This window comes from Staurois parvus, unplaced genomic scaffold (assembly GCF_062004578.1).
Source record: "Staurois parvus isolate SC_StPar_1 unplaced genomic scaffold, SC_StPar_1.0 ptg000708l, whole genome shotgun sequence".
NCBI classification, from domain to species: domain Eukaryota; kingdom Metazoa; phylum Chordata; class Amphibia; order Anura; family Ranidae; genus Staurois; species Staurois parvus.
In genome coordinates this window covers 5,815,270-5,843,041 of record NW_028318504.1, presented here as the reverse complement: position 1 = coordinate 5,843,041, position 27,772 = coordinate 5,815,270, and the positions used below count along the sequence as shown (strand labels likewise).

Sequence of the window (27,772 nt, the reverse complement as noted above, 5' to 3'; positions counted from 1 at the left end):
TGATAAAATCCCACAAACTCAAACCAGACTGGTGTTTTGCTCAGAAGGAATACTCAGGCACGTGCTACAGGACCAGTTATGGGAGGGGGAATACTGTAGATTTGTGTAAGATTGTATGCTGTTGTGCTGCACCGAAGGCTAGCCCATACCGTACACCCATACACTGATTCCTGCTCTTTTAGGGTAATAACAGGTAAGGTGTGGCAGCTTAGTTGTGCCCGCCAGTAGGTAAATTACTACACCTTCTACCTTCATCCATCAGGAGGCATCATGCTGTGCAGCACAAGGGTCTCAGCCTTTGGGCTGGGTGTATGTAAATTTATTGTATGTTCCCAGCATTTGTGGCTGTGTTTATTTGCCACATCTAAGTAATATTCTGTTGTTGCAAAAGCTGGTGTTGGGGTTGCTTTCCTCGTTCGTGACTTCTCTGTATCCTGGGGAGCCCACCCCGGTACATGGCTTACACAGTAGCTAGGTGCCAGCTACAATAATATGAATGTAGCAGACATTGCCTTCATTGCGGCAGACTGTTCCAGTTTCTCCCTCTAGTGCTGCACTCAGACTGCTTGCATCATATTCCTGAACCCAGAAGCAAAGGACAATGGTACTTGTAGTCTTGTGTGCAGCCATAACTGAACGCCCAAGTCTCTTTTAGTCTACATCCTCCAGAAAGCTTCTAATTGAAAGGGGGAACTATGGGAAAGACAATTTAAAGTCTGTTTCAATGGGTCCGGGCTCTCTTCTCCCGGGGATTCATCATCTGCTGCTTTGACTGCGGTCTACCAGCATCCTGTGAGCCATCGCTGTCCCTGCATGGATGAGCCTGCTGGGTGGCATTAGTAATTTGGTGTACAGAGGGTGTTGTTGTTTCCTTGGTGGTTACTGAGGAACATGATGAAATAATATTTGTGGAGTGCCCAAAGTTTAGCTTTAAAAAGCAAAAACAAAAACAAACAAACAAACTAAATATTACACATAGACTCCTGAACAAAGAGAGTTCATTCCCTTTTTCACCCATAAGTCCTCCATCTCCTTGGGACTGCAGAAATCTGGTTACAGATTGCTGACCAGAAGGTATCAAGTCCCGGTATTACTGCAATGTATGTTTCCTAATGTTGACCCTAATTGTTGGTGGTGTAAGACATCTTGGAGACCCAGCTCTTCTGGGGCATGTCAGAAAAGCGATCTGGATGCCTTCCTATTGCTCCTCAGTTCGTTTTCCAAATAGAAATATTCTTTGGTGAGGCATCACATCAATGTGGCCAAATGTTTTTATTCAGGTCCACTGAAAATTCTTCTCGCCTCCCACGGTAAGTCACTGAATGAAATCATTCATCATGTCAAAATGTGGAGTGTCAGAAGGGCTGGGAGGTTCCCAAGGTCAGAGCAGCACAAGAGGACAAGTAATATCCAGTGGCTCTTACAGGGATAATGCTACATTATTTTCATTATACTTGTTATCATTTTCTATATTCTATCTATCTATCTATCTATCTATCTACATTTTTTCTTCCATTCTTTTCTTCATTTATTTCCTCCTTTCTTCCTTCCTTTTTTCCTTCCATTTTTTTATATCTCAATATTTCTCAACCATGGAGCAGTAGCACCCTAGGGTGCCCTTTGGGGTTTCCGAGGGTGCCATGGGCACACGACTCTTTGCCCTAGATCAAAGATGAATGAAAGGATTTTGTGATATGGGGGAAGAGGGGACTCTGAAGTGAAGACAGTGGGCAGCACAGTGGCTAAGTGGTTAGCACATCCGCCTGGCAGTAGTAGGATCGCCAGTTCGAATCCCAACCATGGCACCACCTGCCTGGAGTTTGCATGTTCTCCCTGTGCCTGCATGGGTTTGCTCCGGGTTCTCTGGTTTTCTCCCACACTCCAAAGACATGCTGGTAAGTTAATTGGCTCCTGTCTAAATTGGCCCTAGTATGTGTATGTATGAATGTGAGTTAGGGACCTTAGATTGAACACCCCTTGAGGGTTAGGGACTGATGTGAATGTACAATATATATGTAAAGTGCTGCATAAATTGACAGCGCTATATATAAGTACCTGAAATAAATAAATAAGAGAAGTGATGAGTGATGGTGGGACATGGTGATGGTTGAACTCTGATGTGGGGAGGCGATGTGATAGGGTGACTCTGATGTGAAGGGGGCTTCTGATGTGAAGTTAATTTTGACAAGGTGAAGGTGTGTACTATCCCAGGCCCACATTTCCAAACATTTTATGTTTTTTACATTTTAGACTGGGGTACCTACTTTTAAAGGGTACATTGACCAAAAAAGGATGAGAAACAATGATCTGACAGTCAGGCTCAGGCAGCCCATTTTAGGACATCCTTCACTCATCTTTATGTTTTACATATGTGTTTCTTCTAATATATAATGTCCCTTAATACCGCAATATGGTCCATAGTCCTCTCCTCTCCCTCCCTCCCATGTATCTTTTTCTTTCCACTTTCCTTCTTTGCTTTTTCCATTTCTATCTATCTATCTATCTATCTATCTATCTATCTATCTATCTATCTATCTATCTATCTATCTATCTATCTATCTATCTATCTATCTATCTATCTATCTATCTATCTATCTATCTATCTATCTATCTATCCATCCATCCATCTATCTATCTATCTATCTATCTATCTATCTATCTATCTATCTATCTATCTATCTATCTATCTATCTATCTTTTATTAGTTGTGGTTTTAAAGCACGTTAATGAACACTCTGTCACAAGCTATTAGATATCAGATAGAACCCCGTCCGTCTTCCTTTGCTGGAATAACACGGAATAAATAAGTGTTAAGCTTGAAGGGTTCAGGTCCTGGAAAACATTCTGTATTTTCCTCTACGGTGTGACGGCTTCAAATAGAAAATCTGTCACATATTAAACTTAGGAGAGTTCGGCAATAACATCTGAAATGGAATCACCATCCCTGTCATTTTCACTTAAGAGGAGCCCTTTTTTCTTAAAAAATATGTAGAGGGAAAAATAGTTTTCTCTTTTGCCGAGGAAATGTCTAATGTGCCACTTTGTGCTGCTCTCAGTTTGGGGAAAAAAAAGGGGAAGCGGCTTGTGAGTGAGGAGTGCTTGAAATATAGTAATCATGTTGGTTTCAAGTATCTGTGTACAGTAAGAAATGTGTATAGATATACCAACATTCAATGTGTGGTTGTATAAAAGGTTTTTTTTCTTCTTTTTGCTCTTTTCTACTTTTGTTTTGTAAGATATGGGAGTGCTTTGTTGTGAAACTTTTAAAAGATGCATGGAATAACTAAGAAATATCCACTGCTTGCAAGCAAGTATTACAGTTACAATATCACATAGTCAGGTTGAAAAAAGACACATGTCTATCTAGTACAACCAATAAAAAAAAAAACTAGAATAATAAAAAATAGAAAACTTCCATATACAGAATCCTATGCTGATCCAGAGGAAAACAAAAAAACTCAATAAAGCATGGTCCATTTTGCTCCACTGAAGGGGAAAATAAATTCATTCTTGATCCTCCCAGGAGGCAATCGGATATTCCCTGGATCCAGACGGCCTCTTCCCGGATCAAGAAGCGTGTGCAGTGGATCGGGCAACATTTGGTTGTTTTTGATGAGCTTGTCATATACAGTTGTTTGTGAGTATATAACCATCTTGCTTTTATTAATAAAGGATTTAAAAGGTAATGTGCTAGGCAGGTACGCCTTTTTTTTTCTTTTTCAGTGTAGTGCTACCCCCTAAATAGCCTCTGAGTATTGGGTCCCCCTATTTCCTGCACGGTCAGGCAACACGCATTTTCAGCAAACACAAAAAGTCAAGAATCCAGTCCATGGGCTTGTTTCTGTTGATTCATTTATGGGAAACATCATAGATATGGTTTAGGGGTTATGGGATGCCCAACTTGACTAGAAGAACAAATTGAGGACAAACTTCCTGCATTTATGTACAAAAATATGGATCCTTACTGTTACTCCAGCCAGAGTGGTATATGTCCCTTTAAGGATCAATAGCAATGTGACTTCAATAACATATGACTTTAAGGCGCTATATGTCCTCTTGTGTGAACTCTCACGAAGTCCCAATGGCTAGTGACACCTGGCTGCTTTGCAAGTGTCCCAGGACAAGGGATTAGGTTAGCTGTGGCACTTTCCCCATAAAAGCATGTTGGATATTGCATCTGGCAGCCTTTTCTCTCATAGGCCCTGGAGCTGTAGAGGTACGCACTCTGTGCCTTGTATCCTGCAGATTGGCATAAGACTGCTTGTTCAGACCGTTTTGCTCTGCTAGTCTTCCATGCTGAGCAGGGTGCTCTCTGGATAGAACATGTAGTGCAGTTCCATCTGTCTCACTTGTTCTCCTTCCTACCTTCCTTCCTCCCCAGCTCCAGTCTGGAGGCAGAGCCCCCCATCCCCAGGGTCCCTTCCCAATTCTCATGATCCTCAATACTCAAATCTTCCACCTGATCACCAGATTCTCATGCTGGCTAAGCTCTCTCATATTTATGGGTCCATCTACCACACTGTGAGGCCTCCTGCCTGGGATTGGTCAGACTCCCATTAATATGCAGATCCTGGTCTCCACTCCTCTGCCCATTATCTTCTAGATCTAGAATCTTCTGGAAAACTTCAGAAATGGAGGGGGGGGGGGGGGGAGTGCAAGAGACCTGACCAGTAGAGCTCTCCAGCCTGACCTAAAGAGACATGCTCACTTTACAGCTGTGAGACAACTAAATTTAACTCTCTAGCTCCATAGAGGGCACTGCACCAGCTACAGCATCACTTTTAAGTTTTTCTTTCCAGGATGAAATTTGTCTTTAAAGGGGAAGTTCACTTTTTCATGAAAAATAAAACGTTGAACTAACTCCAAATATATGGCCACTCCTCTGGACCCCACTGTACATAGCAGCTTGATACTCCATGATGCCAGTGTAGCAGTCTGTACACTGTACACCACAATACCCAACCTGGAAGTGAGTATCCAACACAATGTTCACAATGGCAAGCACTCATTGGTCAGTGCAACCGTCAGACTGTGCTGACCAATTGTCAGAGGAAAAGACAAGGAAGCCCGGGCAAATGCACCAATTCACACAAAGTAGTGCGCATGTGCATAGGCGGGCGACACATAGCAAAACATTCCTGTGCACGAAAACACACCAGGACACGCAGGGTGCACTAATTGCTGACACTCAGTGGCCTTTATAAGGACTGCAGCTCTGCTCAGTGATTGCTGGATTATCATCAGCCCCTCCCGTTCCTGTGTTCCTGAGTCTACTACTGATTACCCATTACCGACCTGGCTTGATCCTGACCTTGTTCCTGTCTGCTGCTCTGTGTATGATCCTGACTTGATCCTGACCTTGTTCCTGTCTGCTGTTCTGTGTATGACCCTGGCTTGATCCTGACCTTGCTCCTGTCTGCTGCTCTGTGTATGACCCCAGCTTGTTCCTGCCCTTGTTCCTGTCTGCTGCTCTGTGTATGACCCCGACTTGATCCTGACCTTGTTCCTGTCTGCTGCTCTGTGTATGACCCCGGCTTGATCCTGACCTTGTTCCTGTCTGCTGCTCTGTGTATGACCCCAGCTTGATCCTGACCTTGTTCCTGTCTGCTGCTCTATGTATGACCCTGGCTTGATCCTGACCTTGTTCCTGTCTGCTGCTCTGTGTATTACCCCAGCTTGATCCTGACCTTGTTCCTGTCTGCTGCTCTGTGTATGACCCCGGCTTGATCCTGACCTTGCTCCTGTCTGCTACTACTCTGTGTATGACCCTGGCTTGATCCTGATGTTGCTCCTGTCTGCTGTTCCATATTGATCCTGGCTCTGGCTACTGACTACTCTACCCATCCTCCGGGATCCACATGTTCTCTGGAGAAACGCATCCTGCAACTGGAGCACCCGCAGGTTTCATCTCATCAGGCATTTCCAAGCAGCAACACCACTGGCAACCCGTGCTTCTTTGGGCACTGCACCTCCTGTTTCCACCTCCAGAGGCGCACTGCACTTAGCCCTCTCTCTATTACAGTCTCTGGTCAGGTACGTGACACCAATGAAAAGAACTTCTTTCTTCTCGGACACCTTACCGGAAGAATAAACCTCAGATGTGCTTCTCATTGTCTAGAATAGCTACACTGACCATCAGGCTCATGCCATTGTGAGCACTATGAAGGATACTGACTCCAGAACAGTGTAAATACCACGACACAAACAGTGGCCCGGGGTGGCCAGGATTTTTGGAGTTAGCTTACCTTTTTATTTTTTTTTTGTGAAAAGGTGAACTTACCATTTAAAGGAATGAGCTAAGACTCAAATTAGTTTACCTTTATAGCACAGCTATCAATATACACTCACTAGCCACTTTATTAGGTACACCTGTTCAATTGCTTGGTAACACAAATTGTTAATCAGCCAATCACATGGCAGCAACTCAATGCATTTAGGCATCTAGACGTAGTGAAGATGACTTGCTGAAGTTCACACTGAGCAGCAGAATGGAGAAGAAATAGGATTTAACTTTGAACATGGCATGGTTGTTGGTCCCAGACAGGCTGGTCTGAGTATTTCAAAAACTACTGATCTACTGGGATTTTCACGCACAACCATTTGTAGAAAAATCCCGACTCATCAGACCAGGCAACCGGTGTGGTCTTCTGCTACTGTAGCCCCTCTGCTCCACGGTTTGATGTGTTGTGCATTCAGAGTTGGTATTCTGCATACCTTGGTTGTAACGAGTGGTTATTTGAGTTACTGTTGTCTTTCTATCATCTTGAACCAGTTTGCCAATTCTCCTCTGACCTCTGACATCAACAAGGCATTTTCATCCCCACTGCTACTCACTGGATATTTTCTCTTTTTTGGACCATTCTCTGTAAACCCTAAAGTTGGTTGTGTGTGAAAATCCCAGTAAATCATCAGTTTTTGAAATACTCAGACCAGCCCGTCTGGCCCAACAACCATGCCACATTAAAATTCACTTAAATCCCCTTTCTTCCCCATTCTGATGCTCGGTTTGAACTTCAGCAAGTTGTCTTCACTATGTCTACATGCCTAAATGCTTAGAGTTGCTCCCATGTGATTGGCTGATTAGGAATTTGTGTTACCAAGCAATTGAACAGGTGTACCTAATACAGTTCAGTGTATTCCTCCTGAATTCAGGTATGCTTTATGTATTTCTTACAGATCAGTGCAGTAATCAAGGTGAAACTTCACCTCTGTTCTGGAGCTTGCTATAATAAAGACCAGCCATGGCTGCTCTCTCTTCTTGTGTAGGGTGACTGGTCTTGTCTCTGCCCCTCCTGCAGCTTTCTACAGGCAGCCTGGACTGGGTAGAGCCTGCTGGTCCCCTCCCACATCTCTGCTTCCTGCAAAGGTTATGCACAGCATAGTGACGATGTTACAGTTCATTTTACTAGGTTATATCTGGGTTTGAAGTGGCATTTTATGCACACAAAGTGGATTTTGTATCCTTTATGGCCATTGAGCAATATATCTATATAAAAAAATTCTGTGCCCAGAGATCAGTTTTAAAGCAAAACCACTTTTAACTTAGAGTGAATCTGTCTGTATCTTTGCAAGGGATTTTCCCCTCATTTTCTGTTCTGTTTAGCACCCATTACTTTTACAATAAAGGTGAAATTTTTCCTGGTAGGGGAAAAAATAAAACTCAATCGAAAAAAGAAAAGTGTTGTCTTTTCCCTTTTTGAAAAACTCCCCTCCACTTCTGGTTCTAACTTGTATCCATCAACCACATTATGGAACAGAAAATGTCCCACATGGGATACCATCAGCAAATATAAGTTGACATAGGTTCTAACACTTCACCACTGTATTAAAATGGGAAAAAAAATGCTTCGGCTGGAATTGGGCAATTTCACAACAGCTTCTAAGTCCACAGTAATAGGTTTAAATCCTCCACTAAGCAATAGCCTGCAGCAATCTCCAATAAACAGCATAAGCCGAAAATTGTTGAACATGCGGGAAATGGTTTATAGTATTACAGATCTAGACCACCATGCATGGCATTGCCTTCAGCTGCACTAGAAAAGCTTCCTCTAAAGATTCGCATCCTTTCTATAACTTTCATTTGGAAGGCTCCCCAGGAGAGGTTGAATGGTCAGTGTTGAAGGCTTGGCACTGTGAGCTGTTGGGCATATGAAAAACTGTATGCGGTGGCTATGTTGTTCAAGTCCCCCATGCCATTTTGTCATAAGAAGAGACATAGCTTCAGTGACCTTCCCCCTCCCTCCCCCTTCAGTTTATACAATCAACAAACTTTAGGCTGCATACCAGAATATTCTTATCAGATCTATTAGAGGACACACGCAGACCCTCTCATGCCTTTTATCCGAATCCGCACTCCAGTCGTAAAACCATTAAAATTTGCAAGTTTGAGCAATCAGGAAAATAAACAGATATCCAGCCAGATCACCCCATCATAAATACCTTAGCTGGAGTCTTTAGCAATACACATTTCTGTCTTGGTAGTATCAATAACTTCAGGGCAGGGGCGGACTGACCATTCGAGCACTCAGGCACTGCCCGAGGGCCCAGGGTCAGTAGGGGGCCCCATGAAATGCCCCTGGTACCTTTTTAGAGGCTTTCTTGGGTGTGCTTTGATTGTGGGGAAGGACACAGGGGCCCCATGGATTGTCAGTCCGCCCCTGCTTCAGGGTATTTCATAACTCATGAAATAATAGCAGTGCAGCCAGAATAAGGACATATTTACCTCATCCAGTTCATTAATAACATTGAAAGTCTAAACACCCCTTATTTAGACAATACGGGGAGCTAACGAGAAACATTACCCCTCCTAGGTAAAGTAGACGTCCGAAACCTGTCATATTTATATCCATTCTAAAGGCATGCTGGACCATAAAATACAAGCTAACAGACTATAACAACACCCCTCTCAATCAGTTCATTAGTAACATTGTAAATCCAAACACCCCTAACTTAGACAATACGGGGAGCTAACGAGAAACATTACCCCTCCTAGGTAAAGTAGACGTCCGAAACCTGTCATATTTATATCCATTCTAAAGGCATGCTGGACCATAAAATACAAGCTAACAGACTGTAACAACACCCCTCTCACAGACAAGAAAAGGGGGCTGCCCTGCAAGTTGACAGCTCTTGTTTTAACATCAAACCAAGGAACACCAGTCAAGTCGAATGAGAGCTACTGGACCATCTGTATATTGATTTGAACTTGATAAATATTTTCAATTTTTTCAACCCTTTTATGTTGTCTTGCTGCCTTTTTGTTTCTTTGTAATACTTTATTTTGTAAATATTTTATTTGCACAATGTTTTACCTTTTCATTATTAAACCATATTTTGAAAAGTGTTATAATTGTCTGCCCTAATGCAGCACATAAAGTGTTACTAAACCCAGGACACTGCAGTACACAAAACATGGAAATGCAATTATTTTAGTAAATATAAACTGCTAAATACCTTTTTTTATCAGTAGTTAGAACAGTCCTGGGACTTCTATCAGTGTCCAGCTAAGCACTGCTTAAAGCGTGTAGGAGGAGTTGTCATTCTGCTCTAGGAGGATGCAGGACCCCTGACCTCTGTATGGACAATACTGATTGGCCCTGTGTTGATCACATGCACTCTCCCAAGAAAAAAGAAACCTCTCTAGCAATACACACCAAACCGAGCATGTGCAGTGACTCTATATGATAAGTCTTATCAGGAGATAAGAGTGGGGCACTGGAAGAAGGGGAGGATCAGAGAAGTCAGGATCAAACAGCGTTTTTTTTACACAGTGCAGAGGATTAACCCCTTAGGTTCCATAGTGAGTATAACAAGCATGCTTTACTGCATATACAGAATGATTTTACTGTTGTGGGTCTAGTAACACTTTTAAGAATCTCCGTCTCCTGAAGAGCACCATCTGTGGTGACAGTGTGTGTTTATTTTAAAATCATAATTGCGATTTCTAATCTTGTGAACGTTTACAAATTCTCGATAAACGTATTTGTTTGCAGTTTAAAGAGTAACTCCATTTTTGTTGAGAAAAAAAATAATCTCTCTCTAGGGTATCATTGCAAGGGTTTTTACAAACTTTGTTGCAGATTCCTACCTTTTGGTATCATGAAGGGATAACTGTTTGTTTGTCTGTGTCCGTGTACAGAGTTTCACCCACCTGTGCCCAGCAGTGCCACACACCAGTGCCCATCAGTGTCACCCATCAGTGCTGCCCATCAGTGCCACCCATCAGTGCCCAGCAGTGCCACCAGTCATTGCCACCCATCAGTGCCATCTATCAGTGCCCATCATTGTTGCATATCAGTGCCAGCTCATCAGTGCTGCCTACCAGTGCTGCCTATCAGTGCCCATCAGTGCTCATCATTGTTGCACATCAGTGGCACCTATCAGTGCCACCTCATCAGTGTTGCTTATCAGTGCCCATCAGTGCTGCCTATCAGTGCTCATCATTGTTGCACATCAGTGGCACCTATCAGTGCCACCTCATCAGTGTTGCCTATCAGTGCCCATCAGTGCTGCCTATCAGTGCAGCCTCATCAACGCACATCAGTGAAGGAGAAAAAATACCTGTTTTCAAAATTTTATAGAAGAAACAAAGAAAAACTTTTTTCTTGTTTATAGCGCAAAAAATAAAACACCCAGCGACGAGTACATACCACCAAAAGAAAGCTCTATTTGTGTGAAAATAATTATAAAAATTTCATATGGGTACAGTGTTGCATGACCGTGCAATTGTCATTCAAAATGTGACAGATCAGAAAGCTGAACATTGGCCTGGGCAGGAAGGGGGTATAAGTGCCTGATAGGCAAGCGGTTAAAGACTTAATTGCTTAGTTAAACTAAACCCAGAGTGTGGTCCTGCAAGCTGAAAAATCTTTGTGCAGGGCGAGACTGAGAGTGTCATTGTTGCGTATCAGTGACAGCACAGTGTGAGGTTGATCAGCCATTTGTCACAAGTCAGTGAAGAAGGCAGGAGTCTGACCCAAGCTTATCACATGAGCATGTGCATTTTTTTAATAGATTCCATACAGTTTGGATATTCTTTCCTCTTGATGACTATTTTAGCTCAGTTGGAGACTAATAGAAGAAACAGAAACTTTCAAGAGTGATGGCAGAAAATAACTAAGAGGTCCATTGAGTCTTCACCATTTATTTATTTATTTGTTTGTTTGTTTGTTTGTTTTTATATATTTGTTTGCTATTTTTGTGTTTTTTCACTTTTTTTTATGAATATAAATCTAGGTTTGTCCCAAGTATGTTTAAATTTACTTTGACTGACTTTCTTTTTTTTCACGCTAATTCTTTTCTTTCCATAAAGTTTATTAGGAAAGCACAGAGCATACAAAAAGTACAATGAGTACAAAGAGATAAAATGTGATAATGAAAATTGCAATGTAAAACAAATAACAAATATCATACATAGAGAGATGATCAGGTAAACAGACAGAGAGAAAGATTTCATGTCACACACACTATTAATGATATCCGATTAGAGGAGGCAACAAACGGTCACATCAAGGGTGAAGGCACTTATTACCCAAAACCCAGGGACCGACTGACCATTTGGGAACTCGGGCACTGCAGGAGCGCCCAGGGTCAGTAGGGGGCCCCATGAGGTGCCCCTGGTACCTTTCATAGGCTTTTGTGGGTGTGATTTGAGTATGGGCGAGGAGACAGGGGCCCCATGGTCCCCTATTGCCCTGGGGCCCAATGAGTTGTCAGTCTGCCCCTGCCAAAACCATAATAAGGCATAATAAATCCACAAGACGGGCAAGTACAGTTGTTTATTCTCCATATGTCTAACATTGTGTAAAGGCAGGGTGGGGCAGAGGATGTGAGTAGAGGCTCAGTACATCCTATAGAGGAAAACTGGTGCAGAGGTGTAGAGAGCTCTAAACTATCCATGAGGTAAAAGGGGGGCTGCGAGTAGTGGCTACTCATGTGTGAGAAGAGGTCTTTGTGAATCGGGAGACATGTATTTGCAAATTAGGTATGGGTCTGGGAGTGTGTCGCCTAGGGGCAGGGAAAAAAGTGGAAGGGTAGGAGGAGGAGTGTAAGGTAAGACATGCATAATAGAAAGGAAAAAAGGGAAGGTAAAGGAAATGATAAGAAAAGAGTCAGAAGGGGAGTAGGGATGGGGGAGTGATGGAGAGCCAGAGAGAGTTGACTTGAACTTTCCTTCTCTTAGTTTCAGGTCATGTTCCCTTGATCTTGATCTTAGCTTCATACTGCAAATACTGCCCTCCTGAACCTTATTCACACCCTTTATGAATTTAAAGGTTTCACTTATGTCTCCCCTTTCCCTTCTTACCTCTAGACCAGGGTCTCCAAACTTTCTAACCAAAGAACCAGTTTACTGTCCTTCAGAATTTAGGCGAGCTGGACTGTGGCCACTGGGAGTAGAAGTTGTCTTGGCATCAGTGGGAGTAAAAAAATGCACCTTTGTTGTCCGTAAGAGAAATAGTGCCATCATTGGTATGAGTGGAAGGAATAGTGCCCAATCATTAGTATCACTGGGAGGAATAGTAAACCTTCATTGGTGTCAGTGGAAGAAATGGTGCCCATCATTGATGTTAGTAGGAGGAATAGTGCCCCATCATTGGTATCAGTGGGAGGAATAGTGTCCTATCATGGGTATCAGTGGGAGGAATAGTGTCCCATCATTGGTATCAGTGGGAGGAATAGTGTTCCATCATTGGTGTCAGTGGGTGGAATAGTGTCCCATCATTGGTATCAATGGGAGGAATAGTGTCCTATCATTGGTATTAGTAGGAGGAATAGTGCCCCATCATTGGTATCAGTGGGAGGAATAGTGTCCTATCATTGGTATCAGTGGGTGGAATAGTGCCCCATCATTTGTGTCAATAGGAGGAATAGTGGCCCATTGTTGGTGCCAGTAAGAGGAATAGCGCCACATTGTTGGTGTCAGTGGGAGAAATATTATCCCAACATTGGTATCGGTAGGTGGAATAGTGCCCTATTGTTTGTGTAAATAGGAAGAATAGTGCCCCATTGTTGGTGTCAGTTGGAGGAATAGTGTTCCATCATTGGAATCAGTGGACCTTTGTTGGTGTCAGGGGAAGAAATAATGCTCTGTTACATAGTTACATAGTTAGTCCGGCTGAAAAAAGACAAAAGTCCATCCTGTTGTTGATGTCAATAGCAGGAATTATGCCCCATTGTTGGGGTCAGTGGGGGGAAGAGTGTCTTGTATAAGCAGCAAGAAAAGTGCTCCAAGGGTCAGATAAAAGCAAGCAAAGGGCCGCATCGGGCCACCGGGCTGCAGTTTGGAGTCCATTGCTCTAGACTGTACATATTAAGTTCCTTTAGTCTCTCCTGAAATGTTTTATCCTTCAGACCTTTCATGATTTTTGTTGGATTTCTCTGGACTCGTTCTTGTCAATATCTTTTTGTAAGACATTCTGGAGGTAGTTCTCCAGAACTTGATACAGTATTCCAAATGAGGTTTAACTAAGAAATACAATGAATGACTATATTCACTAAACCTCTGAGGGGTAAGGTTTCACTATTATGATAATTCAAGGGTGGCAACTTAGATGATTCGAATGGCCATTGGCAGGGGTGGACTGACCATTTGGAAACTCGGGCACTGCCCGAGGGCCCGGGATCAGTAGGGGGCCTCATGAGATGCCCCTGGTATCTTTTTCATAGACTTTTTTGAGTTTGGGTAAGGACATAGGGGCCCCATGATCCCCTATTGCCCGGGGGCCCCATGAGTTGTCAGTCCGCCCCTGGCCATTGGTGACTCCATGCTGCACGATATATAACATTTTTGTTGGACTCTGTTGTTAGTAAACCCTTTTATCAGTGCAGCCCCAAAAGTGCCCAGCAGTGGCGCCCAAAAGTGCCACCCAGCAGAACCGCCTATCAGTGCCACCCATCAGTTCCCATCACTGCCGCCAGTCAGTGCCATCAGTCAGTGCTGTCAGTTAGTGCCGCCAGTTAGTGCCCATCAGTGCCCCCTATCAGTAGCCATCATTGCCTCCTATCAGTGTGCATCAGTGCTGCATATCAGTGTAGCATGATCAGTGCCTCTTTATCAGTTCCCAACAATGCTGCCTCATCAGTGCAGCCTATCAGTGTTACCTATCAGTGCCACCTCATCAGTCTCCATCAGTGCTATCTATCAGGGCCATCAGTGCTGCCTATCAGTGCAGCCTCATCAACGCACATCAGTGAAGGAGAAATTGTACCTGTTTGCAAAAGTTTACAATAGACACAAATACATTTTTTTTGTAAACTTTTTTGCTATTTTTTCACATTTATAGTGCAAAAAATAAAAACCCCAGTGGAGATTAAATACCACCAAAAGAAAGCTCTACTTGTGTGAAAGCTGAAAATTGGCCTGGGTAGGAAGGGGGTAAATGTTCCTGGTAGGCAAGTGGTTAATAATCCACTTTATCACTTGTGGCAGGTTTCTTTACATTACCCTTTGCTCTTTCCATCACTAATTTTAGCTGATAGTACTCAAAAAGCTGTACGTGTGTACATGTAATAGGCAGTTCTTTCTTCTTACCAGTTTCTGACAGCAGCTTGGTGGCTTCCAGGACTTTCTCAGTGTAAACGCCTGCCTCATAGTTCTCCATCTCTGCATTTATAATATGGATTACTCTGGCGGCACGACCACGGATTGCTCCTGCCGTTCTGTCCAGGGTGTCAACATCTCCTTCTTGTAGGGCGATGACACACTTGTTGACATCCTCCAGTATATGGTTCTCTGTAGAGAAAAATAAAGAATTTAAGTTCCATGTAGTGCTTTTATATTTCAAGACGCCATTCTACACTTACTGTCCACTTTATTGAGTACACCTTGCTAGTGCCAAGAAAATATCCTCCACACCATTACACCACTACCACCAGCACCCTGAACTGTTGATACAAGGCAGGATGGATCCATGCTTTCATGTTGTTTATGCCAAATTCTGACCCTACCGTCTGAATGTCGCAGCAACCAGTCTGCCCATTCTGCTCTAACATCTGACCAGGGGTGTATTTACCACAAGGCAAACAAGGCACTTGCCTAGGGCGGCATTTTTCAGGGGGGCAGCACCTCCCCCCAGAAGAGGGGATGAAAGAAGAGACATGCACGCTGTGGGAACCAGGTGGGATCTAAGAAAGGCTGCAGGCTGCTTTATGGTGAATGTAGAGCCTGACTCTCATTCTCAGGGATGTCTGGAGCTGTGAAGATGAGTGTCTATCTCTGTATCGCTGGGGGGGGGGGGTAGTGGAAGGCTCTCCCAGGTGGGGGGCAGGGGGGCTGGTCAGTGTCCTTGGGGGCAGATGATTTTTGTGTTGCCTAGGGCAGCACAAAACCTAAATACATCACTGCATCTGACATCAGCAAGGCATTTTCGTCCACATAACTGAAGCTCACTGGATATTTTCTCTTTTTTGGACCATTCTCTATAAACCCCAGAGATGGTTATGTGTGTAAATCCCAGTAGATCAGCAGTTTTTGAAATACTCAGACCAGCCCGTCTGGCCCCAACAACCAGGCTACGTTCAAAGTCATTTATATCCCCTTTCTTACCCATTTTGGTTTACACTTCAGCAAGTCATGTTCAGCACATCTACATGACTAAATGCATTGAGTTGCTTCCATGTGATTGGCTGATTAGCAATTTGTGTCACCAATCAATTGAACAGGTGCATCTAATAAAGTGGCCAGTGAGTATATGTCAGAATGTAGTGTTTTTACCTATACCAACATAGAAAAATAAATATTTTTAAATTCTATTGGGATTCAGCAATGGTTGTAAGGTGCCATTCATAACTGAGTGGGTTCATAGCTTGAAGCTCCAAAACACTCAACATCCAAAATCCCATTTATTTTAATGGTGGCTGTTCATATAAGCACATGTGACTCAATGCCTGATGCTTCAAAAGCTGTATGAGCTCATCTAGAGGCAGAATTGGTCATTTTTGGCTCCATAGAATTGAATGGGAACACTTAAAAATGTGCAAATAGAGCATTTCCATTGATTTTTTCAGGCTTTTTTGTCAAGCATGTTTAACATGTACAAATTTATCTCCTCTCCCTAGTGCTTTCCCTCGGCTAAAACAAAATTGCCTGAAGGTTGAATACACACACAAGAAAAAAAAAATATTAAAATGCTCAAAAAAATACACCTCATTATTTAATCTGGAATTCATTTTTGTACAACTGTAAGCAGGCGTATTTAGTGAATGCTGCACAGCTCACTGGATTCTGGAACACAGATTACCTAATATCTTCAAAAAAGAACTGGATGGAGTCCATGGGCCATGGTAAATGTGTTCAGGGCAGGGTGGATAAAAATCAATGATTTTTAAAAAAATAAATAAAAAAAAAAAGTTTTTTTTTATTTAAATTGGATTTTATTTATTTTAAATCGGATTTTTTTGATTTAAATCGGATTTTTTTAAATAAAATGCTTTTTGAGGAAAATATATTACCATCCAAAGGTTATTCCATCATGAAATAAAGATTAGTTTTTAATTATGTAGAATAAGGCTGTATGTGTTTAATTTTTTTGGTAAATAAATTCCATGATCCATTCACAATGTCATGCTCTTCCAGAGGTTTTTGTAAGATTATTGGGCAGTTTCTCTGCCTACAAGATATTATCACAGATGCTCGGTTTACTTTTGTAGGTCTCAAAACTGAATTGGACTAAGCGGAGATCACATGCCTCTTCTTCACAGCAAAAATGTTATAACATGAACAGAGTTAAGAAAAAGACCTTCATCCTAACTTCTACAAACCTATGAATACAGAATCAACCCCTTCAGTGCCAAGTTTCAAGAAGTTCAGTGAATAGAATAGAAACAATATTTTTCTGATTGTTTGGAGTGGAATAGATCTGCACAAGAAGAAAGTGAAACCAAGTGTGAGGAGGAAGGGGCTGACAGTCTAAGGTTCTTAAAATATATATATTTTGTTTAGCCAAATTAGTTAACAAACATGGATGTTTAAGCAAATCACATCTGCTGGAATGTTATTGTTTCAGGTGAATAAATCTATTTAAATTGTTATTATTAAGGTAATGATTATTTTTCTCCTTCCTAAGTACAACAGAAAAGTTGTCCAAATATGAATGATTAACCTATTAAACTGGGGATAAAAAAACTAATATGAAAAGTTGTTATTCTAAAAATCTTCATCTACTTGCATATTAAAGTTATACCAGCAAGAATTAGTCTTTATGTAGAAAACTAGGATTTACATCAAGTCTTACTGACTAGGTATTTAAATCGTGATTTAAATCAGTTTTATTTAAATCAAATCCACCCTGGTTCAGGGTAAACAGTTTTTGGCTGTACTGTATTTTTGTGCTTTGTCATAGCACAGCCAATGATAGTTAGATTTAGGATTAGATAGTTAGGCTGAGTGTGCAGTAGTAGTGCTTTTGTGAGGGAGATATTACTGCCTTGAGAATACAACAGAAAATTTGAGAAAATCTCTCCACAGTGATACAAAAGCCCTCTTAGACAGTTGTCATCAAAACAAGTGTTCCTATTATAATATTTCTCCTATGGGGACACAGGGAAAAAAATAACACACTCTTTACAAAGCTAAAAAAAAATAAATTGTATAGCATTAGACTCTTTTTATTAATATTTAACTAAAGAAATAAAGAAAGTTTTGAAAGACCAAATGCATTATAGTTTAACCACCTACCCCTACCCTAACGTACCCCCACGCACAAGATTGCACTTTGAAAACTATTCAGGTGACTGTTGAAATACTGCGTATTAGCTTTATGCATTCTCATTTTTAACCAGCAGGCAAAGCTCTGGGTTTTTTTGTACACACTTTCCCACCTTCTCTTTTACTCATATCCAGGGGCGGACTGACAACTCATGGGGCCCCCGGGCAATAGGGGATCATGGGGCCCCTGTGTCCTTGCCCAAACTCAAAAAAGCCTATGAAAAAGGTACCAGTGGCATCTCATGGGGCCCCTTACTGACCCCGGGCCCTCAGGCAGTGCCCGAGTTTCCAAATGGTCAGTCCGCCCCTGCTTCATAGGTCCCAGAAGACTACGGGACCAATCATGCAAGGCTTCAATTCTGGCTTCCTTTACTTGCAATACGGACGCCGAGAACCCAGAGGCTAGTGAAGAAGTAGCCTGGGGTGAGCACAGCGCTGGACCCCTGGATAGGCAAGTGTCCGTATATTAAAGTATTTGTAGCTGCTGATTTTTAATTTTTGGGGGAGCCTGGAGCTCCTTTTTAAGTCTACTGGGGATGATGCCACCACATCCAAGATGGTGGCACCCAGCAGACGTTTCAGGGCTTTTGGATATCTACATACATACAGGCAGTGCCCGAATTTCCAAATGGTCAGTCCGCCCCTGCTCATATCATGTTGTTTACATATCTCAATAGCTCAAGGTGAGAGTTAGGGCTTGTGTCAATGAGCTATGGGCTTGTGTTGATGGCATCAGTTTGACATCAGTTTGAAAGACTTCTCAGGTTATTTAGAACTTGTTGACAGGTGTGATTGACCTGCTTTAGGATTTGCATTTCCATAGACTTGTAAGGGGATTGTAAACCTACCTGAAGTAAACAAAATCCTGTTATAGGTCCTAATGCACATGTAACCACTCCCACTCTTTTCATATGAATGTGTCTAATAGCTCTCTGAAGACCAGGCCTTTTCTGGCACTTTTTGTTTACATGTAACAACCAGTATTTTTGCAAAGAAAAAAAAAATCTGAGAACCCCCAAACATTAGAGTAGAGCAGAGGCTTAGAGAACAAATCGTTTGGCTCTGCAATTTTTTATGTCACACAGTATTTGCACAGCAGTTTTTCAAACACACTTTTTTTATTCGAATGCAAAAGAAAACACAATACATTTCTCAATTTTTTTTTTTAAACATAAAAGATGATGTTAGAAGATGATGAGTAAATAGATACCAAACATGTCACACTTTAAAACTGAACATGCCCGTGCAACGGCAACAAACACCATAAATTTCAATATCTATAAGCAACATTTTAAAAGACTTTACAGGTTACCACTTTAGATTTACAAAGGAGGTCGGTGATACCTCACATGTGTGGGACGATCACTGTTTACTTGCGTGTGCATACATTCGCCTTTGAATCAACAAAGGACCTCTCCAAGCTGAAGAAGAGTAGAAGAAGAAGACCCAGCATGGCACTTGACTACCCTGAAGATATTTAAAAAGGTATTGAAAAAAACTCAAAACATACACTGTGGGGATTTTGGGGGGATGGAGGCATAGGCATTTGAACCCTGAGTTGGGCTTTAAATATAAGCTATAAGAAACATAGAGTGGGCAATGCTTTTAATAAATCAGCCAACTTATACATTTGAACTGAGACCAAAAGCAGGAATGTATAACCATTGTCCAGCACTGAAAAGCAGGAAGAAAAACTCAAGAATGCATTGAGCAAACAAGGCTGCCCCCTTTGATGTAAATAATTACAGACTATTTGCAAACACTAACGCACAATGATAGCATAATTTACATCATACTGGTCTCTTGTACACGAATATATAAAATGATCTAAAAAACCAAAAAAACAAAACTTGTCATCTCTTTTAACTGCACATCTACCATACACTGCTGGATCTGAGGACACTCTGTTCAACAAAAAGATTTTAGGACAAAAAGTGACTGAGCATAGTTCACTCAAAGCAAAAACATGACAGTTCTTTTTATAACTTACAGTTATTCTTCAATAATAAAACACAGATCTGTCATGCTGTTCAAGATGTTACCGACCAGCGGTGTCCCATTAATTAGGAGCTTGTTTTGCCCAGAGTATTTATCCCTAAAGCTTCTCTAACAAAAAATGCTTTGGCTGTCCACAGTTGATATCATTTTAGACAGCGTTATCCAAATTTGTTCAAAATGGCAAGCATCTGATATGATAAAATCTGGCTGGAAAACATATTGATCCTTGCTTAGAGGGCACAGCTAATAAAATGGCCAGACTCTCTTTCCTGAGGTTGCTGTAAAATTGGACATGAAGTGAGCTCTGTGCTAAATGAGAGTAACAAGGTGGCAGGCGACCAGTGTCTATCAGCCATTCAGCCAATTGCTTTTCAGCGCTTTTGATAAAGGTCGCGGGATAAAGTAATTGAAGCCCAGAAGTCAGCATGCTTCTGATTCATTGCAACATAACGAATGACAACTCAAATAATTCCAGCGAATACCCAGCGTAATTTGCAATCTAAAGTAAATGCAGAAGAGATTGAGTTATAGATCTTAATAAATGTTTGGAGGCTTGGTTAATTATGGTTCAATATCACCCACTCAGACATCACCGAGTATCATAACTCAACAGCGCAGTCCATTTGAGTCCACTCCAAGTTACATTGCTGATGGTTTGCAGCAATAAAGGACAGAGAGACGGCTTCATCACAAAGTTGTCCAAGTTACAGAGTAAATAAACAGTTCTTTGGATCTTTTTAGAGCACAATCTAACAGATTTCTGCAATGTAGGGAAGATAGGCTTGTGTAAAATGGAATGTTGCCCTGCTGTGTCACAAGGGGTGACCCCTAACTAACAGGCAGGACAGAAGCTAGAGTGGTGTAAATCCTCCCACAGATGGACAGAGCAAGCAGCAAGCAGTAACAGAGTCAGCAGGTTTATGGCTAGATCAAGCACAAACAATCTGATCTTTAAGAGACACCAGGTTCCAGACAGGAAGACAAAGAAATAATTGACAGTAGCAGAGATAACAAACTAATGATCAGTAGAAGCACAGACATGTACAACTGCAGTCCAAACAATTTATAAGAGTAATCCATGAACAAACAGATGTCAGATGGGCCCAAATCAGAGCATAAGCAGGCACATTAGTCTGATTTTCAGGCTTAGTTGGGCATCCAGCATTCTACTTAAGTTCTCCTAATTAGGGCAGGTGTTTGCTGCAGAAACCTGACCTGCAGTGCTGAGTAACAACCAGCAAATGGCAAATCATAGGGTTAATAATTACAGTGACCCAAAAAGACAAAATTAGGTGCTGCTCAGGTAGGGAGGTGAAGTCAAAACTAGACCACTGTGAGTGCTGGCAGGGATAGGGAGCTCATCATAGATCCAAGCAGAATCAATGTTAGAAGGAAAGATCCATATATTTAACATCCAAACCAGACCCATGTGCATCAGGTGAGATGAATGGCAGCCTCAGCCTGGACTCCAGCCAGGCCACCAACCCCCCCCCCCCATGTTTTTTACTCTGCCCCTTGGAACTTAATCATGGGGATGGAACCATACCCACAATTAAGCTGCAAGGGATGGAGTGAAACATATATGGGGCATGGCCTGGTCTGCTATTCATCTCACCTCATGCCCATGGGTCTGCCTTTGATGTGCATTTTATGGCTCTTTCCTATTGACATTGATCATTACAAGCTATCTGAAAGACAGAAAATTCAGCAAGATAGACTGTCTTAGAAATCCCAAGGGTGACCATTGTGATTGGGTCCAGAAGTGGTTTCAAATATAATTGTCTTTGAGGGCACAGGAATAAAAAAAAAAATCATTATTTTGTACAGTACAGAAAATGATACATTTGCCTCCAATAACCTGGATGACACTGAGAGGATGAAAAATAAGTAGTCCAAAAACAGACAATAGGATTAGACATATTTAGCTTAATACATTAGTTGCCAGGAAATCTGGTGAACGTTTTGGTGTAGAGAGCAATGCCTGGCCCTAAGGCCCCCCTCACACCAATCCTTCCTGTAACTCTCAAATGAATCCTCACACTATCCTTCCCTGTATCCCTAACACTGTAACCTTAACACTAACCCTCCCTGTACCTCTAATGCTAACCCTCACAGTAACCCTAACACTAACTCTCCCTGTAACTCTAACAGTTACTCTCTATGTTACCCAAACTCTAATATTAACATCAACTCTCCCTGCAACCCTAATAGTAGTCCTCACTGAACCCAAACAACCCCAACCCCAACATAAATCCCACAACATCCCACCCTGTATCCTTAACACTAACCTTCATTGTAACTTTGACAACAATCCTTCCTGTATACTTAACACTAACCCTCTTTGTCATCCCAACCCTAAGTTTCTACAATAGCTCTCACTGTAACCTTAACACCAACCTTCCCTGTAACTCCAACACTGACTGTCCTTATAACCCTAACACTAACCTTCAAAGTGCAAGATTAGCTTAATTTAGAATTCACATCATAATTCCTACCAGGCTTAGAATTGTGACCACTTAGGGCTTTTCCTACACAGTGAAAATTGTCAGGAGTGATAGGCATTATCTTACAATGATTTGTTGGTATGTAAGTGCTTATCACGAATTGATTATTGCAACTCCCTCCTCATTGGCCTACCGAATCGCAGGCTATCCCCTCTTCAGTCTATCATGAATGCTGCTGCCCGACTCATCCACTTTACTAACCATTCTGTGTCTGCCACCCCTCTCTGCCAATCCCTCCACTGGTTCCCATTGCCCAACAGATAAAATTCAAAACATTAACAATAACGTGTAAAGCTATTTATAACTCTGCCCCAAATTACATCACTAACGTTGTCTCCAAATATCACCCAAACTGTACTCTCCGCTCCTCGCACAACCTCCTGCTCTCTAGCTCCCTTGTATCCTCCTCCCATGCGCATCTCCTGGACCTCTCCAAAGCTTCCCCCATCCTCTGGAACTCTTTACCCCAATCTATCAGACTATCGCCTACTCTGCTCACGAAAACATATCTCTTCAGGGAAGCCTATTCTGCCCTCAGCTAATAATGGAATCTTCTACTCTGCCTACCAGTTCATTCCCACAGTTACTACCTTTTGTACCACTAGCCCCTCCCTCTTAGATTGTAAGCTCCAAGGAGCTTCTAACCCTCTTGTATTGAACTGTATTGTTGCTGTATTGTCTCCCGTTATATTGTAAAGCGCTGAGCAAACAGTTGGCGCTATATAAATCCTGTATAATAAAAATAATAATAATAAAAAATAATAATACAATTTTCCTTTTTCTGTTATAGGTACTATAACCATGTTTATTATCTACAGGGACCAAGGGAGTGTGCAATCACAAAGATTTGTGGTCAAGGAATATGAGTAGAAATGACCTTGGTGGCCATCTAATCAAACCTCAACACTCATTCTACTAAAGTTTAAATGAAAAGAATACCTTTGCTTACCTGACTCTATGGAGAGCTCAGCTTACCTGTAACACTCTATGACTCGTGTATATTGGACAAAATGTGAATGAAAAAGCTTTTCACACCTATACAACAATTCTGATGTTGTCACACAGTGGAGGTACATACCAGAGACAGACAGGAAGTCGTCTACAGATGTGATGTCATCTACAGCCTCTGTTAATACTCGGACCTGCTTCTCCCATTGGTCTTTAAACACATCCATATTATCCTGAGCCACTTTACTCAGGGGTCTGGCAGCCAATGTCAGTGCAGCATTGATCACCTGGCAAAAAAAAAGGCATTCAGATCGCACAACATATCATCCATTACCTGCCAAATAACTATGGGTATGTCTGTACTGTAGGTACTATGTATGCTGCAAACCTGTGCATATCAAGTGATCAGCCTTTCTGATATGCAAATGCTTGTCACACAGGCAAGGTCAAGGTTGATAGCCTGAAACATGGACCTTGAACAATAAGTAAAAAATGGCAGTGCTCATATCTGTATCCTAAAAAAGGTAGATGTGAAGCACGGAATCTTTTTGTCTCTCAATCAAGGGGTATTGGTTGAGCTTGATGACTTAAACTTGGCAGCTCTAACACAAAACAGTAGGCTCCCCATGGGCAATGGCCTCCCCAACTGGGAAATACAGGTGAAATCAACACAAAGAGCACCATAAATTGTTAACAAAATGAAACAACAGGAAGGTAGAAGGTAGCAAAACAATCCCCCTTTATCAGAGGCTTGGGTGAATACATGACAAAGCTTCCTATTGGACTATATCCAAACACTTTTAGAACATGGTCTATGTCAGCAATGGGCAAACTACGGCCCGGCGGACCTTTTAATCCGGCCCGTGGAGCGTGATGCTGTCAGGATGTGTGTAGGCGGGGCAGCGTGACGAACGTGAGGGGAGCTAGGCTCCTCTCACAGTCCGCCCTGAAGACCGGAACGGCGCGGGAACACGGCGAGAGGAACGCGCGGAGCAAAGGTAAGTGAATGAATTACTATGGGGGATGAATTACTATATGGGGGATGAATTACTATATGGGGGATGAATTACTATGGGGGATGAATTACTATATGGGGGATTAATTACTATGGGGGATGAATTACTATATGGGGGATGAATTACTATATGGGGGATGAATTACTATGGGGGATGAATTACTATATGGGGGATGAATTACTATGGGGGATGAATTACTATATGGGGGATTAATTAGTATGGGGGATGAATTACTATGGGGGATGAATTACTATGGGGGATGAATTACTATATGGGGGATTAATTACTATGGGGGATGAATTACTATATGGGGGATGAATTACTATATGGGGGATGAATTACTATGGGGGATGAATTACTATATGGGGGATGAATTACTATGGGGGATGAATTACTATGGGGGATGAATTACTATATGGGGGATTAATTAGTATGGGGGATGAATTACTATGGGGGATGAATTACTATGGGGGATGAATTACTATATGGGGGATTAATTACTATGGGGGATGAATTACTATGGGGGATGAATTACTATGGGGGGTGAATTACTATATGGGGGATTAATTACTATGGGGGATGAATTACTATGGGGGATTAATTACTATATGGGGGATGAATTACTATGGGGGATGAATTACTATGGGGGATGAATTACTATATGGGGGATGAATTACTATGGGGGATGAATTACTATGGGGGATGAATTACTATATGGGGGATTAATTACTATGCTTACTATGGGGGAATATTACAATACTTACTATGGATGACACATACACATCATTCATCTACTCTTGGTCCGGCCCCGGGTCCAATATATGAACCCATTGCGGCCCTCAAGTTAAAAAGTTTGCCCACCCCTGGTCTATGTCATCAAAGGAGCATTAATAGTCATAACACATGCATGCTACTTATGACATTTACCTTTTACCTCCCTGTTGTCTCAATTTTGTCAACAATAAATGGTTATGGACTCTTAAGATGACCATCTGGTCTTCTTCATGTTGATTTCACATATTTGTATCCTGACAAAGATGCTATCACTTAGCACACTCCCCCTCTGAAGGTAAAGGCTTACCAAAATTGAATTCAATAATGGCTCTTCATCTGATTGCTCCTACTTGCAGAGTGGAATTGTGTGACTCCAGTTTGCAATTTTGTTTTACTGTAATCCCCCTGAACTTGCTTATTTGTGTATATTATATTATGCAGCAACCAAAACATAATGAGGAAGAAAATAATTTAGTTCTTTTTATACCCTTTTGAGATGTCTAGCCATGTGAAATTTCAGGTTGAAGTGTAAATATCGCTAGTGTATGGAGTCTGTCATAGCTGACCTCTCCTTTGAAAAATACTAGTTTTCTGGCTAACACGCTGATCTGACAACTTCAGTACTGTTTGTCACTTACTCAAATACCTTCCTATATTCAGGAGAAAGCATTCCATATTGCTAAGATCAACCCGTATTTAGTTGCAAGAAATTACAACTCCCTTCACCAAAATGGAAGCAGCTGAGAGTTCTGAGATTGAGTCATGCTTGTGCTCAGGAACAAGAGATATACCCCTGGAGTCATCAGCACTTCTCAAATCCAAAATACAACACTGGTATTTAGTCATAGCTCACTGATTAAATGTTTTCATTATAATACAAGAAAAATATCAAGTATAAACCAGTGTTACATACTAGCTGACAGTGTAATTTGTTATTAGGTGAGCCATTAACTCTAGAGAGACCAAGTTAATCTGCTCCCTGCAATAGAAGGGGTATTATATTGATCTCTCCGGTGGCCCACGCCTCTGACTTTCTTCTGTTTCCAGCACTGCAGCCTCTGGCAGGTTCTTCAGCATTTGACACTTCTAGGAGTGTCAGATGCCCATGTTCCCTGACATGCACTGTGTTTCTTTTCTCTAACCTCTCTCCATGTCACTATAGGACACACCAGTGATGTAAGGGTTGCAGGAAAGAACCACAGAACATGGTGGGGCACATAGGTATGTAACACATCTGGATATATCAAATGGTGGAGAGCCTGATGAAGGCTGTTGTGGCAAAATGAAGTGAAACTAGAGGAGCAAGCTAGAATGGAGAGAGATGTTGCCTTAAAGGAAACGTATAGTGTTGTAAATTATTAACATAAACTAGCTTGATAGAAATAATGTAATTAAATGTGTGTAAATATATATATATATATATAAGGGGTAGCAAATCACACAGAGTCCCCAAGATCTCTCAGTGTCTGTACACACAAGGCCCAAGGACAGAAAGGCGGTCTCCTTCCAATCTTCAAGCAACGCCCTCCAGTAATACCAGACAGATCTTTAACAGACAGCTCCCCTTTGTAAGCGTACTGAAGAACTAGGGTCTCTCTCTCTCTCTTACTTCAGGCCCTCAGGTCGGCCACCTGAGGCTGCATAGCAGCAGGTGCCTGGCAAGGCAAGTCTGCCTCCAGCCTAGCTTGGTGCAATCTTCTCCAGGAAAGACCCCAAGCCCATGTGCTCACAGAAGATAAATAACACTTTCAGCATGAAATGGGGCAACCCTCCCATGCAATTGGCCATATTCTTATGCTCATTTGCCTAGCTCCCACCCAGGTTCTGGAAGGATCTAGTTGCTTTCAAAAGGCAGGAAGAACTCAAGACAAACTCAAACAGCACCAAGCATCATGAGCAGACCTTACTAATCCATCACAGCTCTCTGTTAAGCAGGGAGCCCAATTAAATTTTCCTGACAGCCTCTATACAGAATATATATAGCACCAACAGTTTATGCAACAGTTTTACGCAGCACTTTACAATATAAAGGGGGACAGTACAATTACAATACAGTTTGATAGAGAAGGAATTGGAGGGCCCTGCTCGTGGAAATTACAATCTAAAGGGAGGGGGAGGTGGTACAAAAGGTATTAGCTGCAGGGGATAATTTGACGGAGGTGACTCAAATACAGTTCTTTGGTGGAGGTGGAGGTGGCGTAGGCTTCCCTGAATAAATGAGTTTTCAAGGATTGCCTAAAGGCGGACAGGGTAGGAGCTAACTGGACATACTGGGGCAGGAAGTTTGAGGATGTGGGAGGCTCTGGAGAAGTCCTGGAGGTGAGCACGGGATAAGATAACAAAGGAACTGGAGAGAAGGAGGTCTTGGGAGGAGTGGAGAGGATGGTTTGGACGATATCTGCAGATAAGGATGGTGATTAGAGATGAGCGAATTATTCAAAAATTCGATTCGGCTGATTCGCCGAATTTGCGGGAGAAATTCGATTCGATGCGAATTTATTCGCTGCGAATTTAACTAATTAAAAGGGTTTCTAGGCTTCAGAGAGCCTTTATATTAGTGCAGAACACTGTACCTTTAATTTAAATGCCCTTGGAGTCTGCTGGGGAAGAGAAATAATACTGTCAGTCAGTATGACATGCAGATGAGTGCCGTCGATCTTAGAATCACCGCACACTTCACTCATTTGGGCAGTCACGGGGCACGACGAAGAAGAAGAAGAGGAAGAAGAAGAAGAAGAATGAAAAGAAGAAGAATGAAAAGAAGAAGAAGAAGAATGAAAAGAAGAAGAAGAAGAATGAAAAGAAGAATGAAAAGAAGAAGAAGAAGA

General features: G+C 41.9%; 1 protein-coding gene across 2 annotated transcripts in view; it reads right to left on the bottom strand.

Moving 5' to 3' along the window:
• LOC149445821 (catenin alpha-2) overlaps window positions 1-27,772 on the bottom strand; it is an 845,912-nt gene that overhangs the window by 308,625 nt on the left and 509,515 nt on the right. For both annotated transcript variants that reach the window (XM_089653358.1, XM_089653359.1), the window contains exons 4-5: window positions 23,285-23,441; window positions 14,531-14,731 (exon numbers count right to left, since the gene is read on the bottom strand). In XM_089653358.1, coding sequence (XP_089509484.1) covers window positions 14,531-14,731; window positions 23,285-23,441 — 358 coding nt within the window. The remainder of the gene's footprint in view (window positions 1-14,530; window positions 14,732-23,284; window positions 23,442-27,772) is intronic.